The 17,116-nt window shown below is 37.9% G+C and overlaps 1 protein-coding gene across 1 annotated transcript; it reads right to left on the bottom strand.

The window, feature by feature from the left end:
- Window positions 1–1,492: 1,492 nt before the first annotated feature.
- Window positions 1,493–16,865, bottom strand: LOC109194183 (vitamin D3 hydroxylase-associated protein). Its single transcript, XM_005479101.4, has 15 exons — window positions 16,454–16,865; window positions 15,921–16,034; window positions 15,544–15,684; window positions 14,749–14,882; window positions 14,327–14,533; window positions 14,198–14,238; window positions 13,955–14,079; window positions 12,363–12,488; window positions 11,725–11,822; window positions 11,236–11,335; window positions 11,030–11,073; window positions 10,890–10,929; window positions 2,715–2,823; window positions 2,145–2,290; window positions 1,493–1,797 (listed from the first exon to the last, which is right to left on the bottom strand). Exons 1-15 carry the CDS (start codon window positions 16,772–16,774, stop codon window positions 1,675–1,677), a joined length of 1,869 nt encoding a protein of 622 aa, XP_005479158.1. The 5' UTR covers window positions 16,775–16,865; the 3' UTR covers window positions 1,493–1,674.
- Window positions 16,866–17,116: the final 251 nt, after the last annotated feature.

Here is a 17,116-nt window from a genome sequence, read left to right as displayed (position 1 = left end):
ATGCTCCAGTCTCCAGTCTGCCTAAGTATCCTTGGGCAAAAGACTGAATCCCAAGTTGCTGTCCAATACATTCATCAGAGTATGAATATGTATAAATGTCAGCTAGAATGCCCTTAGGTGTAGAAAAAAAGTGCTTGTGTGACTGGGTTTGAATGGATGAATGAAGCATGTTATATAAAGCACTTTGGGCGCTTACAGTAGAAGAGTGCTATATAAGAACCAGTCCATTTACCATTTACCAGATGGCTCCATGTGCTAATTACACATCTATTTACAAAATGTTAATTTTAAAGCTTTAACCAAGCATGTTGGTCTATGTAAAAAGATTTTTATTAAATGCATTGCTGTTTGTGATTCATATTGCTTGCCAGAAGCTCATCCTTGGACGGCCTGCTGGACGGGAGAGCACGCCTGTGTAACATGTCTTGATAAAAAGAGGAACGGAATGTTCCAGTAAGATAGCCACATACTGTTGTATAGTCATTTTTCTGAGAAGAGCGAAAATACGCCGCCCTGTTGTGTGGGCACCAGTGACTATAAATGCACGAATAAAGAAGTACACTGTGTGACTCTCACTTGAGACGTTCACCCATGTACATGTGATTCATTACGCTGTCTCATTGTGTTTCTGTTTATATTTGCAGTTTGCCATTTGGGATTTTCCCTTAACAGTCTACTACTTCCATTCATGAAATTTGCAAGGAAAATTGAACTAGTCATGACTCAACTTAAAGATTTTACCACTCATTTGTTATGATTAAAAGAAAAACTCCAAAATAGAAATCATCTGGTGAATGGCATGTTAAACAAAATGTATGTCTATTGTAAATCACTGAGCATTAACTGCACACAGTAACTTTTCATAGGGAAGGAGTTGATAATCAGTAGAGCTCACCTAAGAATAGTAGTTTTTAGTTTCAAAGTAATTCAATGAGAGCTGCCAGGAAACGGTTACATGTCAGAAGGGAGCTGTCAGCAGACAATTAGTGGACTTAAACATCTAAAGAAAACAAAAGAGCATTATTTAGCGTGGCACCTTACTGTGCTGAAGCATATATTATAGGGTAAATATCAAATCGGGCAGCAGAATCTACTTTGACCTCTCGAGTATGGCGAGGACGAATGGTCACCTTAAGTTTTCTCATAAAAATAGTATCAATATGTTTATCCTGACTGACAGCAGATGCTGATTTTTAACTTACTTCATTGCATCCTCCAGCTTTCTGTGACCCAGATATTGTATCATGAATATCTCCATCATTGTCACTGAATAATAAGACGCACACACACACACACACACACACACACACACACGCACACACACACTCCTATACATATAAATTATGTCTGTTTTAATATCTTAGTGATTTAAATTTTTTAAAATGTACTTTTCCATTTATTAATGTGTGTATGTATTTATTTGTTCATTCCCTGTGAAGAACATTTACATGGGATTTTGGCATGAAGAAATAAAACTGCCTTGACTTTAACCTGAATTTTAACTGTTAAAATTTATTTAAACTTTACCAAATAGTCAAGTCACAAAAATTTGTAAAAAAGAGAATGCTCTGATACTTATGAAACATTTAGCTCTCATTTATAGGATCTACTCAAGTTAACACATTGCCTCTGAAGTCTGCAGCCTCTCCTGTGAGACTGAGAAAGAAAGCAGCTTTACTTCTTGCTTTCTTTGACCAGTTGTTCCACTTCCTTCATGAAGCGCAGACAGAGCTCATCCTGCCACGGCAGAGCAACACACTGCACCGCCACAGGTAGACCCTCACCACCGGACACTGCCTGAACACACAAACACACTGCTGTCACTTAATGCTCAGCAGCTGGACCGCAGTCTTCTGCCTCAAGCTGACTAACAAATTGTGGAACATTTAATAAAGTTCATGTATAACTGAGAGTCAATAAATTACAGAACCACAAGAAAAAAATGTCACAACCATCTGATCTGGTTTAGCTCTTGGTTCCATGTAGGATAGATGGGCCTACCCACCACCACACCTGAAATCTTCCTGTGTGTAGTCAGTGTAGTCGAAAGTGGCATTCATTTGTTTAGAAATTTTGAAACTGCATGAAAAACTGGTCTCATAGTAAATGTGTTCAATCTGTCTCTCCTCACTGGTATGTGTTACCTCTTTGAGGAACTTGTCAAGACTGTCCTGATAACAGCCCTTATAGTGCTTTAGTTCCTCCTCATCCTCTGCAGTCACTGTGGAAACAGTGACTACACCCGCAGGAAATTTTAAGAGATTGTAGAGCATCGTGCAACTGACAGCAGCTGAAATAACAGGAAATACAAGTAGATTAGTGATGATGAAAGATTTTAAGACCGATTCACTTTTCTTTAGCCCTTCAAAATTCTGTTGCTCTTTAATTAACATGTGATTCATTTAGTGTAACAGTGCCTTTATATTACTATTTGTCCAAATGTTCTAATCTACAGGTGACTTTCCTAATTGACTAATGTCTGAAGATAGTTGTTTTTCTTCGATCTCTGCCTTTTTTAATCATGTGTGTTAGCACTAGAGAAAGGCAGCAATCCTAATTTTTAATGAGATAATTTTTATGTGATCCAAAAACCCAGGAACTATGGTGCTACCTAGGAGCATTTCATACATCCACAAATTTATCCTGAGATTACAATAATGAAAAAAAAGAGATAGATGGACAATAATACTTTTTTAATACTCAGTATACCGTACTTGCAAGTTTGTCAGCGTGCAATAACCTGCTGGCTGGCCCTATCATGGGGGACAACAGCACATCAATATTGCAGCTCCTCCAATGTGCTATTGTCTCTTGAATGTAGTCCTAAAGAAAACACAGCAAATTTTACTTTATACAACTGCAATTCCAAAACATTTGGGAGACTGTGTAAAATGTAAACAAAAACAAAATGCAGTGATTTACAAATTTTAAAATATTTAAACTGAGAAATTTTAATATCTATCCATCCATTTTCTTCCACTTATTCAGGGCCGGGTCACAGGGGTAGCAGCCTAAGAAGCAAAGCCCAGACCTCTCTCTCCCCAGCTACCTCCTCCAGTTTATCCGAGGGAACAACGAGGCCTTTCAAGGCTAGCCAAGAGAAACAGCCTCTCCTGCATGTCCCAGTTCTACTCTGAGGTCTCCTCCTATGTTGATCTGTGGAACCAGCACTCCAAAACAGGAGCTCTAGATAAATAGTCTAGTCTCTGATCCTATGAGTATTACACAGGAGGCAGTGCAGAGCTTGGATGGAACCGATGGCTGAGGGGAACTACCCTGTTCTAACTGCCTCTCTCCTCTGGATGTCTACCCTGCTTGATGAAACCTGGTGGCCCTGAGTAGCTTTGCGGTATTTTACCAGCCACACCCATTGTGGAAGTTCCCCAGTACATCCGTGCTCTTGGAATATGACTGGGTTTGGTTTAGTGATCTATGAACTTTTAAAGGCTGAGGTAACCTGTAAGAGCTATTTAAACAGATATGAAAAAGGAAATGTTCACAATTTAGACTTTTTGAATGCAGGATATTTTATTAAAGCAATTTAGCAGCAAAAGCAAAAGTCACATCAAATAATATTAATAATAATGATCAAATATTAATTAAGTCCTTTTTGAGGACAGAGGTTGGAGGCAATGGGATTGGGATAATGAGATAACCTTTTATAATTCAGACATACAAAACAAACAAACAAATATATACGCATACACATATACATAGATAGCTGAATACATATATATGCACACACACACACACACACACACACACGACATGAAATCACTTGATCATCATGTCCGGAATGGAGTAGGAAGAAGTATGTACATACTTATTAATCCCTACCTCGTGCTCAGCAAGCTATTGATTTACCATAATCATCATTTCTTCCCCCCAGCACTTGTATACACTTGCTCTGTTGAAATTTAGTAATAGCTAGCTTTTTATCAAACCATGTTTTTAACTGAATCATTTCTTCTGCGACAATTTCCAAGATCTGCTCTGAATGCTCCCTAATGCAGTAAGTAGTTGTATCACCTACAAATAAAATAAACTGCAATATATCAGATGCTTTACATGTATCTTTGATGTACAGGATAAACAATTTTGATCCCAATACAGACCTCTGTGGGACTCCACAAACAATGTCTACACACTCTAAATGAAAATTCACCAATTTTTCCAAATAACTCTCAACCCACTCGAGCACAACTCCTTTAACGTCATAGTGCTCCATTTTATCAAATAATATTTCATGATGAATTTTATCAAAAGCTTTTTTAGGTCAATGAAAACTCTGAAGTGTGCATTGTCTAGTTATATTGTGTTCTGTATCTATGTTATTAGTGATATTTTCAATTAATTCCAGTAATGCCATAGTTGATTTGTTTGATCTGAAACCATACTGAGTCCGTTAATATTTTATGTTTATCAACGAATTGCCCATGGCCTCACAAAACCCTGCTTGTTAATGAAAACCTTTTCCAGTATTTTGGAGAATTGTGAAAGTAGAGACACAGGCCTGTACATGTAATTTGTGATTTGGTATCTATCTCCATTTTTTTTTACAATTGCATCACTTTTGTGATGGTAATGTACCAGTTTGTAGAGAGAATTCGAACATGTATGCTTAAAGCTTTAGAGATACCATCAATAGTTTATTTAACAATTTTTGTATCACAGCCATTAAAGTCTGTAGAAGTTTGATTTTGTGCTTCTATACTTTTTAATTTCTCTACATATGGTATTTTTCTTTTTACATGCATTTTGTAATCCTTCTGTGATCCATGGGCAAACTGCATATTTTTCTTTGTTGCTGTATTGCTTTATTAGTCAATGCCTGTCATATAATAATTTAAATTTTCCTAAGAATGTCTCATAAGCTTTATCAATATCCCTTTCCTTGTACACTACCTCCAAATGTACCCTTAAGTAGGTCACTTTTAAATGCATTCCTCTGTTCTCACCTGTTGTATTTGAATTTATTTTCCTGTTTGTCGTTACTATGATTTTTGTCATATACTGGAAAAAATGGATACCGATATGAATCCGATATAGTGTGTTTTTTAATCAATAAAACTGTTTTTTTAATATCTTGCTGCATTTTGTATAAGTTCATACTCAAGTTTAAATAAACAACAACACTAAAGCTATTCTGTTATACCTGTATGCAAAAAATACACTGCGCCCAAAATATTTCATAGTTCAGCAACACTGATCAATCTAATAAACTTAAACCTGCTCCATCCTCCCTATTCTGGTATTTTAAAGAGTACTTAGCAGAAATATTAAGCAACCTAACTAATAGGGTCTCCCAGCAAAAAAAAAAAAAAAAAAAAAAAAAAAAGGGAACCCCCCCCTCCTCCACCACCCTCCACCTCATGATGCTTAATCAATGTAATCAACTTTAATTTGATGCAGGGTGAAAAGAAATGCACAGAAATAAATTATTTTTCAAGAATAATTAAATAGATTCAACATCTTTCTTCAGCAGAATTGCAGAATTCACAGATGGTACCTTCCCAAAGGATAAAGTACTATAGCTTACTAGGGTATATTAGACTTAATAGTTACTATATACAGTAATGGACTTCTATACATTTTACATCAGATTAAAACTTTGTAAGATTCAGATAATTATTTATTAAAAGCGAGACATTTTAAATGAGAATAAGAAAGAAAAGTATGTCTTTGTGCCCCCTTTTCCCTGTTCATGCCCTATCGGCCCCCCTGGCTAAACTTTGCTAGATCCGCCCCTGCACAGTTACCAGCCGTCAGCTACGTAGAAAAGGATCCTGGTGTAGAAAGTAATATTAAATACATTCTAACAACAGCTTATCAAGCTTAAACATGCTGCTGTTGTTCAGCCACTGGTTTCCTCTTTCTGGTGCAAAGTGGGCCAAAAACAAAGGAGAGACGTACTGGCGACAGAAAAGCCGATCAGCTGATCATTGATCAGTTTCATGATTGAAGTAGCAAGAGGGAGAGAGAGAGGCAGTCGCTCCATATATCGGTTGTTAAGCTTAACATGGGAATGCTTTACAAACATTCAGAGATGAACTTACACACTTGCTTTACTTCTCTCTGGGATCACTTCCTCAGAGATGAAATGCCGGATTGCAAATACACACAGCCACCCTATCTGCTCCGACGTGCTACGGTTATGAGCCGAGTTACGCGGTGTCGCAAGTTTTTTGAGGTGCTTTTTGATATTTAATGGATCGATTACATTTTTTATTTCTCTCCGATATCCGATCCAGTAATTTACGACAGTATCAGACCGATACGATACTAATATCGGATCGTCCATCTCTACTTTTAACTAGAGCAGAGGTTACTTCATTAACATCACTTCATTGCATTCTCTACTTTTCTATGTTGCACTTTAACATAATTTATCAAAAATTCCATCACATATGAATATTAAATCACAATATGAATATACTTCCGTACACGTTTATTCAGTTTATGCCATTTTTCTTCACTAGGATTTATTAATAGCTCAGTGACATATGAATATTAATTTCAACACGATTTTCATCAACTTAGTCACCAGTGATGGGAATAACGGTGTTACAAGTAACGGCGTTACTAACGGGTTACTTTTTTCAGTAACGAGTAATCTAACTAATTACTATTCCTATCGTTACAACGCTGTTACAGTTACTAACAAGGAAACGCGGTCCGTTACTATTTTTCAACAAACAGACGGTTGAAGCTGTGTTCAGCTTACCGCATCTTATATCAGCTGCACAGAAGTAGCTGTAAGTAATCTGGACGCTACAGCTTTAAGCAGCTGCGCGCTCCCGCGGACGGTAATCACGATCGCTGTCTAGCACAACACCTGGAGCTCAGGGGGCAAAACAATCGAGTGCTGCTGTTTGACTGAGGAAGAATAAAGTAGTCGTGGTAAGTCAATCACGTGACCACTTAAAGACAAAGCAACAAGGTGATAGGCCACGTAAAACCAGAGTCATGATAAACAAGATATACGCGGCGTTTTTTCCTCAATAGTTTCGTCACGTTAGCGCTAGCAAGCACTCTCTGCTTATGAGCAAAAAACAAAACAAAACAGGGGAAGTTTTAGGAGTGACGTCGAGAGAGAGAGAGAGAGCAGAAAAAGAGAGAGAGCGAGTTTTGAGATGTGAGAGATTTGTGACGTTTAGCGTGTTTGGAGTGTGTAGTTAATGTGTTGTCTTGTGTAGTTAGTGTGTAGTGTTGTGGATGGTTTTGTGTTGTGTGTCAGAACAATGAGGCGACTGCTGTCTCCAGGTAGAAACAGCAGTGATACACCTGCTGCTGTCAGACCTGCAGGTATCAGGCTGTGATGTTCTCCTTTGTAGTGGACACAAAATATTTTTTTGGAGTGGCACAAATAATTTGTGTGACATCTTATTGAAGAACAGCTGATTGTTCTGTAAATAGTTTGAAATGGTTATTTAAAAAAAATCAAGGTAAATGGATGCAAATTAATTTGTTGTTTGCAAGACTTGTGCATAGGATTTTAAAATTGACAATTTATATTTGCATTTAAAGTTATGAAATATGATTCATTAAACATGTTTGTGGTTGTTACAGTAAAAATATAACTTTTTCTACTCTGATTTTAGATCAATTGTGTTAATACAGTATGACAAAATGAGAACATAACTGTAAATTCAGGCACGTGAGGTTGCGCTAAAAAGAATGATACCAAACAAGGCAAAGTAAATAGTTTTTAAAGGTAAAATGTGGAGGGAAAATCAAGAGTAGTAAAAAAATGGCCAATTATACCCTGGACGCCAGAGGGTTAAACGTTCTTTGTTTTGTTTTTTAAGTAACACAATAGTTACTTTTCCAAGTAATTAATTACTTTTAGAATATTGTAACTCAGTTACTTTTTTGAAGAAGTAACTAGTAACTATAATTGAATTACTTTTTCAAAGTAACTTGCCAACACTGTTAGTCACACATGAATGCTTTTCTTTCACAATATACACAATATAAGTGTTTTTTTTTTTAAATCACACATGTTAAAATCTGACATTCTCTTATTTACTTAGTCAATTTGACCAAGACAAGCTGTGGGCTGTGTGCCATGTTTGCATACCCCCTCGGTACAAATAATACCAGCAAAGACACACACACACACACACACACACACACACACACACACACGTTCCCAAATATTTACTTTTCTGTGATCCTCAGGCTGCAGAATAATCACTCTTACCTCTGGGTGGTGGGTCTGGTATTCTTGGCCATTGGCTCCTGCTTTTCTCCCAGCTTGGATTAGTTTTTGTCTTTTTATTTTTATTGATCTCATCATTTTCACTGGGCTCCATAAACTACAGAGTTTGTGACCTTCCGGTCTTGCCTAATTTGGCATGTAGGAATGCAGACCTGCTGCTGTCTGCCAACGGCTCTCTGTCTCGACTTACTGGCTACATGGCCCAGTGTGTCATAGACCTGCCCCAATTTCCACATGAACTCTTCTGCTCTTCTGCTTTTTTGTCCATCAAATGAGGGATTTTTCTCCACTGATGTGCAGATATCTTCTCCCACCTGCAGACATTACCCAGGGTGACCCATGCCTCCGGAGTCACTATCTCTTGGGCCCTCAGATGGAGGCAACATGCGGGCCACTGTGATGACGTTATTCTGCTCCAGCACCAGTTTCTGTTGGTCTATACACCAATTTCCTGGCTGGAGCCTCCCTTGATTTGGCTTCTGTGGACTGCTTCAGCCACCTTCTCCTTCAAAAAATGCCATTCTCGCCCTGGATTGGTTCCCTGAAGGCCCTCTTCTATGCTAATTTTCCCATTTGCATCCCCCACTCTCTTGTCCTCTCTTCCTCTGCGGACATTCACTCAGTGCTGTTGACCTTAAACCTTTCTCTCTCTGACTTTTCACCCACTTTTATCTCTGAGGTATCTATGAGGTAGAGGTTACTTCATTAAAATCACTTTATTACATTTTCTTCTTTTCTATGTTGTACTTGAAAATGTTTTATCATTAATTCCATCACATATGGATATTAAATCATATATGAAAATACTTCCCTTCATGTTTAACTCTGTTTATGCTATTTTACTTGACCAGGATTTAACATTAGCTCCGTCACATATGAATATTAATTTCAACATAACTTTTGTCAACTTCATCAAACAGGGATACTTTTCTCACTGTATCTTCCACATGTTACAATTTGACATTATCTGAATGTTTGCTTCGTCATTCTGACCAAACCAAGATCTGTGCTGTGTGCCATGTTTGCATTCCCCAAACAATCTCAGCACAGAAGCACATACACACACGCCAAACGGTCGGGAGGTGGGGTATTAGAACCACTTCATTACTCAACTACATTTCTCATTCAGTATATTAATTTCCACTCGCACCTGACTGCTACAATGCCTCCTGCACTTTTTTAAAAACATTTTTCATGAAAAACATTACCTTATTTGGTTTTTGATGACAGCATCAGACATAAAAAAGGTGTAAGGGGGTCTACAAAAGGCCAAAAAAGTAAGTGAAAAAACAAAAATAAAGAGCTGGATGAAACTGATGCAGCTAATTAGGTCAGTATCATGACTCTGGATGGAAAAATAAAGTATTTCAAAGAGGCACACTTTCTCAGAAGTAAAGAAAACTGCATCTACATATTACAGAACAATTGTATGTAACAAATGTAAAACTGAGAAACAAAAAGACCTTTAACTATCTCATTATCTACGGTACATTATCATCAAATGATTCAATCTGGTGACATCTCTGTGTGCAAGGGACAAGGCCAAAAATTTGTGTTTGATGTTTGTGGACTTTGGGCCCTCAGGCAGCAGTGCATTCAAAACAGGGATGATTTTGTCATGGAAATCATTGCTTTGGCTCAGCAACATTTCCAGATATCACTGTCTGTGAACACAGTTCGCCATGCTATCCACAAATGAAGCTTATGTGTTGTCTCAATAAGATCACTCATCTGCCTGCTGTCCTGGATGTTTGGCTGCTAATCTTTGTTATATCACTTTTTCTTTCCACACTGCCAAACTCAGTGTTGACATCGTTGTTCTAGTTCACTCATCTTCTAGCCTGTCCACTCAGAGCTCCATGCAAGCCTCCAGCTTCATCTTCACCACTACTATACTCCTACTTCTAATTCCTATCACCTCTGAGATTCCGCTACGATTAGTCAATCGCCAAACCAGTAGCTGAACTCTGTATCTCAGTAAATCATGTTCAATTCTTCCAAATGAGCTGTCGTTATTGAAATACAGCTTAAAGCTCTATCATGCAAACGGGAATTCATATATGAACATAATCCATAAACACCACCACCACCTTCTTTGGGCCAAACCTCTTTAGAATGGACTGACACAAAGTAAAAGACTATTTTGTGGCCAGACAAATCAAAATTTGAAATTAGTTTTGGAAAACATGGATGCGGCATCCTTTGGACTAAAGAGAAAAGGAACCATCTGGCTTGTTATAAGTGCTCAGTTCAAAAGCCTGCATGTTTCAGCGCCATGGCATTGGCAGCTTGCATATCTGGAAAGAAACTTTTTAATGCTGAAAGTTGTGTACAGGTTGAGTTTTAGAGGAACATAAAACTTCCATTAGAATGATATTTTCTTGCTGAAGATATTTGAGCAAGACAATGCTAAACTGTATATTGCAGCCATTACAACAGCATGGCCTTGTAGTAGAAGAATCTTTTTTTTTCTGAACATGGTATACATTATTTTTTTCAGTTTGAATATTAGATTTGTTTTCTATGTACTATTGTGAATAAATATAAGTCAGTAAGATTTGCCAATCATTGCATTCTGTTTTAATTTACATTACACACAGCGTCCCAGCTCGTTTGAAATTGTACTTTGATACTCAACCATGCATCATTAGTTGAAAGTTAAAGTTACCTCAACAGCAGCATGTTGCTTCCACAGATCGGAAACAGAACTAAAAAATAAAGCAGTATGTTGTGACTTTGCCCATCACATGTATTATATATGAAAAAAGAATCAAGTACAGATGATGAATTTCAACAATATTTTCTCACCGAACTCCACAAATAGCACTCACGATGGAAGAAAGACGAGGTGACTGCAAAAAAACAATAAAAATAAGCATTATTCTGGCACATCACAACATAGGCTTTATCAGATAAAAGTTCCAAGATTATGTTCAGTCCTATGCTTGAATTTACGGGTGTTTTTTTCAGTGCTAAGTTACAGGTGCTAGCTGTCACCAAATGAGAAAACTCACCACAGGTTTTAGTAGGAAGGAAAGGATTTTCTTAAACCACTTAGGGAGCGAGTGCGTAAAAACCTGCTGCTTCAGAGAAGGGTCCAGAAGTCCCCCTTTCCTAAAATGAAATGAATTATTTACACACACAAAATTTATTTATTTATTTATTTAACCTTTATTTAACCAGGAATGTCCCATTGAGATTAAAAACCTCTTTTTCAAGGGAGTCCTGGCCAAGAGGCAGCACATTTCCAAACAAATACATACAAACAAACAAAGTTAAAAATTACACAAAACACTTACACATTATTGAGGCAGTCTGTAGGCCTTTGAGTTTAGTTTTAAAAATAACTGTGTTGACACTTAATGACATTTAATGATTTTAGTATTCTATTTTAGTTTATCATGCTAGCACCTGTAACTTAGCAGTGAAAAAAATCATCCATTTATTAGACGTTTTAAATTAATGAGAAGTGATTAGATGAATTATTAAAAGGTACAACTCACAGTTTTTGCAGAAGGGTGGCAGTGCCGTCTGCATATACACCCTTTATTAATAGCTCAGGAACAATTTGGCTGATTTTCAGTGGAGAGTAAGGAACCAACTAAAGGCATAAAAGAGAACATTAAAGATGTATGGTTCATATCAAATACTGGGCAGTGATTATTAGTATGTGTGTGTACATGTTTAGACATCTTTGTGAGGACAGAAAATTGGCATGCGACTATACTTGTGGGGACCAACAGTCACTTATGGGGACAAAATCCCCGTCCCGATGAGTTTGTGGGTGTTTTTGAGGCTCAAAATGCGTTTTTTATGTCAATTAGATGTCCTTGCTAAGATATGAAAACGAGTGTGTGTGTGTGTGTGTGTGTGGAGTTACTGACAGGTCAAACTGACCCCAACAGTATCTATGTAACATAAACATGCAGAGAGATTGCAAATATGTTACATGAACCATTTTCATTTTATGTGTTCATTACACCCTTTAAGCCAAGCAGAAGAAGCTTTATATAAAAAAGTACTTTTAACATTTTTTTAGATGGCTTAACTTTTACAAGGGTCAGTTTGTCCTGTAACATAACAGGGGGTTAATAACAAATCAGGACAATAACGATTACATGTGTGTGTGTGTGTCTCTTACTGTGTGCCCTGCTTGCTCTAACAGAGCTTTGACCTCTCTGACGCCTCGGGCCATGCTTGGAGACGGTTGCAAGTAGCCATCATTTTCCAAATAACCAATCCTTAGAGGTCTGGAGCTTCTGTATATCTGTAGATGAGGACCGAATTATTAGCCCACCAAAGAAAATTTCAGCTTTTTAAAAGTATTTCCCAAGTGCTGTTAAATAGAGCAAGGGATTTTTAACACGTTTTTTTTCCAAGCATCTTAATTTTATTTTTGATGATTACATTATTTTACTTTGGTCTTTGTTTAAACTCACAGATTTTCAATGGGATTAAAGCCATGGCTTTGTGCAGGCCAGTCAATAACGTTCGCTTTGGTCTTCTGGAGGTAGGTCTTCACCAGGAGCATTGAATGTTTTGGGTCATTGTAGTGTTGGAAGACAAAGTGAAGACCCAGACCCAGTTTTGCTGGATGACTGTTCGAGGTTTTCTTTCAAAATCTTCACACATCCTTCTTTCTTCATAATTCCTTCCACTTTGAGGAGATTTCCAGTTCCAGGCACACTGAAGCATCCCGAAAGCATGATACTCCCACCCTGGTGTTCTTTGAGTTGTTCTCTTCTTTCTCCAAACATAGATAGCCTCACTGTGTCCAAAAAGCTCTAGTCTGATCTTATCTGACCAAAGGACATGCGTCCAGTGAGCATAATCTTTTTCCCAGTTGTCTTTAGTATACTTCAGTCTGGCTTGAAGGTGTCTCTCTGCAGAAGTGGAGTTTTTTGTTGGTCTGTAACCGTGCAGTCCATGCACCAATGCAGGGTTATAGTGAATGTTTTCTTTGAGATTACAATTCCAGGCTTGGTTGAGACATTCACTAGTGTCTTGACTAAGGTCGTTAGACACATCTCTCGCTAGTTTTCTTCCCAGAGTCAATGAAATCTTTCAGTTCTCACCTCTGCCAGACTTGTTCTGTGGCTCTCTTTTAATTTCTTGATACTTCTGACTCCACATTGTGACACTTGGAAATGCTGTGATAACTTTGTATAACCATCTCATCCTTTGCAAGGATTAACAATTCTTTGTTTTTTCTCAAGTCTAAAACTTTATTTTATTTTTTTTTGCTTTTTGACATGATGCTTTCTCAACAGCTCAAACCTTTCCTGGGGTTTTTGTACTGTGTGTAAATTGGAAAATAGCCCTCAGTTTTACCTTGACTTTAAGAGCTTTGAACATTACAAATTCAATGACTTTTTAAAAGTTCAGCTTTTCAGGGGGATATTATAATATTGGCCCTGGTTAATTTTGTTGTAATTCTGCTACAGTTCAAAGATTGTGTGTAAACGGAAATGGTGTATGTGTTCAAAAGAAAACCGGTATATTTAGAAATGGTGAAAATGTTGAAAATCCTTTGCTCTCATAAAAAAAGCACTTGGAAATTTTATAGGAAGACTATTAACTTTGTCCTTAAGAACTTCGTCTGTTAGCATAGAGAGATGTGTTAAGAAAATTAAATTGATTCATTTCTAGTTTCTAACATCTATGAATGATCAGAAAATATATAGAAAAGATGATCATCAACAGAGGACATGAATCCCACAGTACAGGACACACCTCCATGTTAAAAGGTAATGGTGGAACAGTGGGGTCCAAAGAAAACATGTGGTCACAAAGAAGTGCCTGCATGCACAGAGCCAGGCTGTCCACATCTCTTGCCATGGGTCCAGCAGATGATGCCACTAGTTTAGTAACAAGCATAAGGCAAATGTTTTGAACGAAATGTTCCAGAAAATTTGTGTAATATTGTTAGACACTGGTTATGTAACTCTGCATGTACTTTATGTGCTAGTTCCTTACCTGACTTTTGTCCTCGATAAATTGAACGAAAACCCTGTAAACTGTTCATTATCCAAAGGTGTTAACAAATAAAGAATAAACCTTAACTCATCAATTTACAATAATTTTCCATAACTAAAAAGGATCTACCTCAGTCGCTGAGCAGTTGGCTTGAAACCACAGATTCCACAGAATGAAGACGGAAGACGGATACTGCCACCGAGATCAGTGCCTATACCGAGGAGGGAGCCCCCTCCCCCAACGAGAGCCGCCTCCCCACCAGATGAACCTCCAGAGGTCTTCTGGGGGTTATGAGGGTTCACAGTCTGCCCGTAGATAGGATTACTGCAGTCATAGCTAAAGGTGGACACAGACAAACACAGACAGTTTATGAGTCTTTACATAAAATATACACATGGAAGATGCAAATGGTACATGTATTGGTTCTTATATAGTGTGTTTCTACTATATCAGAGGACTTAAAGCACTCTCCTCATTCACCCATGAGGACACAGAGTTTTTAACTGTGTTATAATTTGTTTTAAAATTGAATTACTGATTAAAAAATGTACCTTATAAGGGCTTGGGCCAAGTTGGTTTTCACAAAGGGAATAGCTCCTTGTTTCTTCAGGACTTCAACAAGCACACTGTCCTTTTCAGCAGGCTGGTCCAGGTTAATGACCACACCACAAGAACAGTCATGATCCTTGTGGTGTAAATTAAAGAACATAAGAGTGCATCAAAGACTACACAAATGCCATACCTTAACATTTTGAAAACCTGTAAGTGAAATTCAGAGACCATAAATAACATTATTATTAAGACGTTAATTTACGTAGTATTCTCACTGAGATTGAGATCTCTTTCTGAAGAGAGACCTGCTTACAAAAACGCCAAGAAATTGAGAAAGATAAAACAACACAGTGTACGTGATCACAAATTAAGAAAGACATGTACCTAAAACCTTTTAAAATTATCAAATGAAATCAAAGATATAACATCATAGTTTTTGTGTAGTTCATTTAATTCATAGGCAGCAAACCATTTAAAACCAGATTTTCCGAGTTCAGTGGAAATAAGAAGTAGAGTCAGTGTTTATGTGTTGCTCATCATTTATAAAATTAACAGTTTTACTTCTAATACTTAGCCAGTGAGCAAGCAGTTTCACATTTAGACCCACTCCTCCATGTCAGATTTAGCTTTTTGCAACTAACTTGACATTGGTGGAAATGTTCATCTTGAGGTTGGATTTTCAGAAACCAATGGTTGGTGTCCTAGCTGCATTCATCCATTATTATACTGCCTATAGTGTAACTGCCATTTGTTTGCACTACAAATACATTAATTTATTACATTATTCTTAATACCTTAAATGCAATATTTTCTTTGATGCTAACTGGAACTCCGTACAAGAGACCATCCTTGTTGGAGCCAACAGTTTTCAGCTGGTCCAAACTCTCCAGCAAAATTTCAGTGCAGCAGTTCAGCTTTTTGTTTACAGCCAGAGTCTGTTGGAAAGGAAACAAGCACAGAGAGATTCAGATGAACTTATTCACTTTAAAGGGATATTGATTTTTGTAAGTGCTCTGTAAAATATTAAACACTCACTGGAAAATGAAATAGATTACTTAGTGTTTATGCTAGCTAAAATAACCTGGTGTATACTTGGCTTTCGGTCAACCTTATTTTGAAAGATCTGTGTTATGTTAGGCAGTGAACTCTTTATTCATGCTGGATATTGAACCTTTTCCATGTAAGAGTAAAGCACATCCTCTGGGCTCAGTGAGCCTTCCTTCAGCTGCTGTGTCAGCTCAGACAGGGAGAGCGTCAGGATGAAAGCAGAGTCAGTTGTCGGATGCTAGAAGACACAGACCCACAGAATCATTATGTTGTAAAAAATATATAAAGCTGTAAGAAAGAAAGAAAACCATATCAGTGTATAGATTCAGGACTCTTGCTTCCTGTACTTCTGCACAATCACTAGATTTCAATCCAACAGAGCAACTTTAGGGTGAGGTGGAACCGGAGATGTGCAGCTGACAAACCGCGTGTGTGAAGTTATGTGTCAACTTGGGCCAACAAAACAAATCTAGAAGAGCAGCATAATCTTAATGTGTTTTTAAGTTTTTGTAAGCATGTTGACAACAAAAAGTGTCAGTAATTTGGAAATTAATAACTAAACCTCCGCTAGGCTTAAACTAAAAGCACATAATTAGTTTTGATTTCTCTCTAAAGAAAAAGTTAAACCTTTCAGAGTTTAAAGCTCTGAACTCTCACCGACTCTTTGTACCGGAGCACCGCCTGCTCTGCCCGCTGCAAGCTCTCATCTCTCCTGTTTCTGGCTCTCTTGATTTTTTCCTCCGCCTGTCGGAGGCTGCTGATCTTTTTCACCCGCACTACCAGGTATCCCACAATGCAGGCAACACCAGTGAGCAGAGCCGCTGTCCAGTTGTCCATCTTCACTCTCTTAGTAAACAGTTCGTGTTCCGCGTGGTTTTCGTCTTTGTCCTGTGGCTGCAAAATGCAAAAATCCAAGTGGACAGTTGTTTTAACACGGCGACAGGCTTGTCTTGTTTGAGCTGTGGGCGTGTTGTGCATGTACCGTAGCTTCCCTTAATTTAGGGGTGGACAGGTAATTAACCAGCTGGCCCGACGCACTTCGTGGCCAATTGAAGCACCGCTGCGCACTGTACCATACACGCACCGGCAGCCCATTCTAGCCCATTCGTTCATTTTCATTGCCGACACTGTAATACCCAATCAAATCTCTTAATGACACCGGGGCCTCTCCTACCTTCGCTGTGACTTGTAGAACAGAGTATAGTGTTGAAGAAGTGTTGAAAACTTTCAGCTGAATGGCTAAGACAGAAAAAGAAAATGAAAGTAAAAATGAATTCAGCACAATGTGTGACATTAAAAGACATATTAGCTGTAGCACCA

Source organism: Oreochromis niloticus, linkage group LG23, assembly GCF_001858045.2.
Source record: "Oreochromis niloticus isolate F11D_XX linkage group LG23, O_niloticus_UMD_NMBU, whole genome shotgun sequence".
Lineage (NCBI taxonomy): Eukaryota > Metazoa > Chordata > Actinopteri > Cichliformes > Cichlidae > Oreochromis > Oreochromis niloticus.
This window is presented reverse-complemented; position numbering and strand designations above follow the sequence as displayed.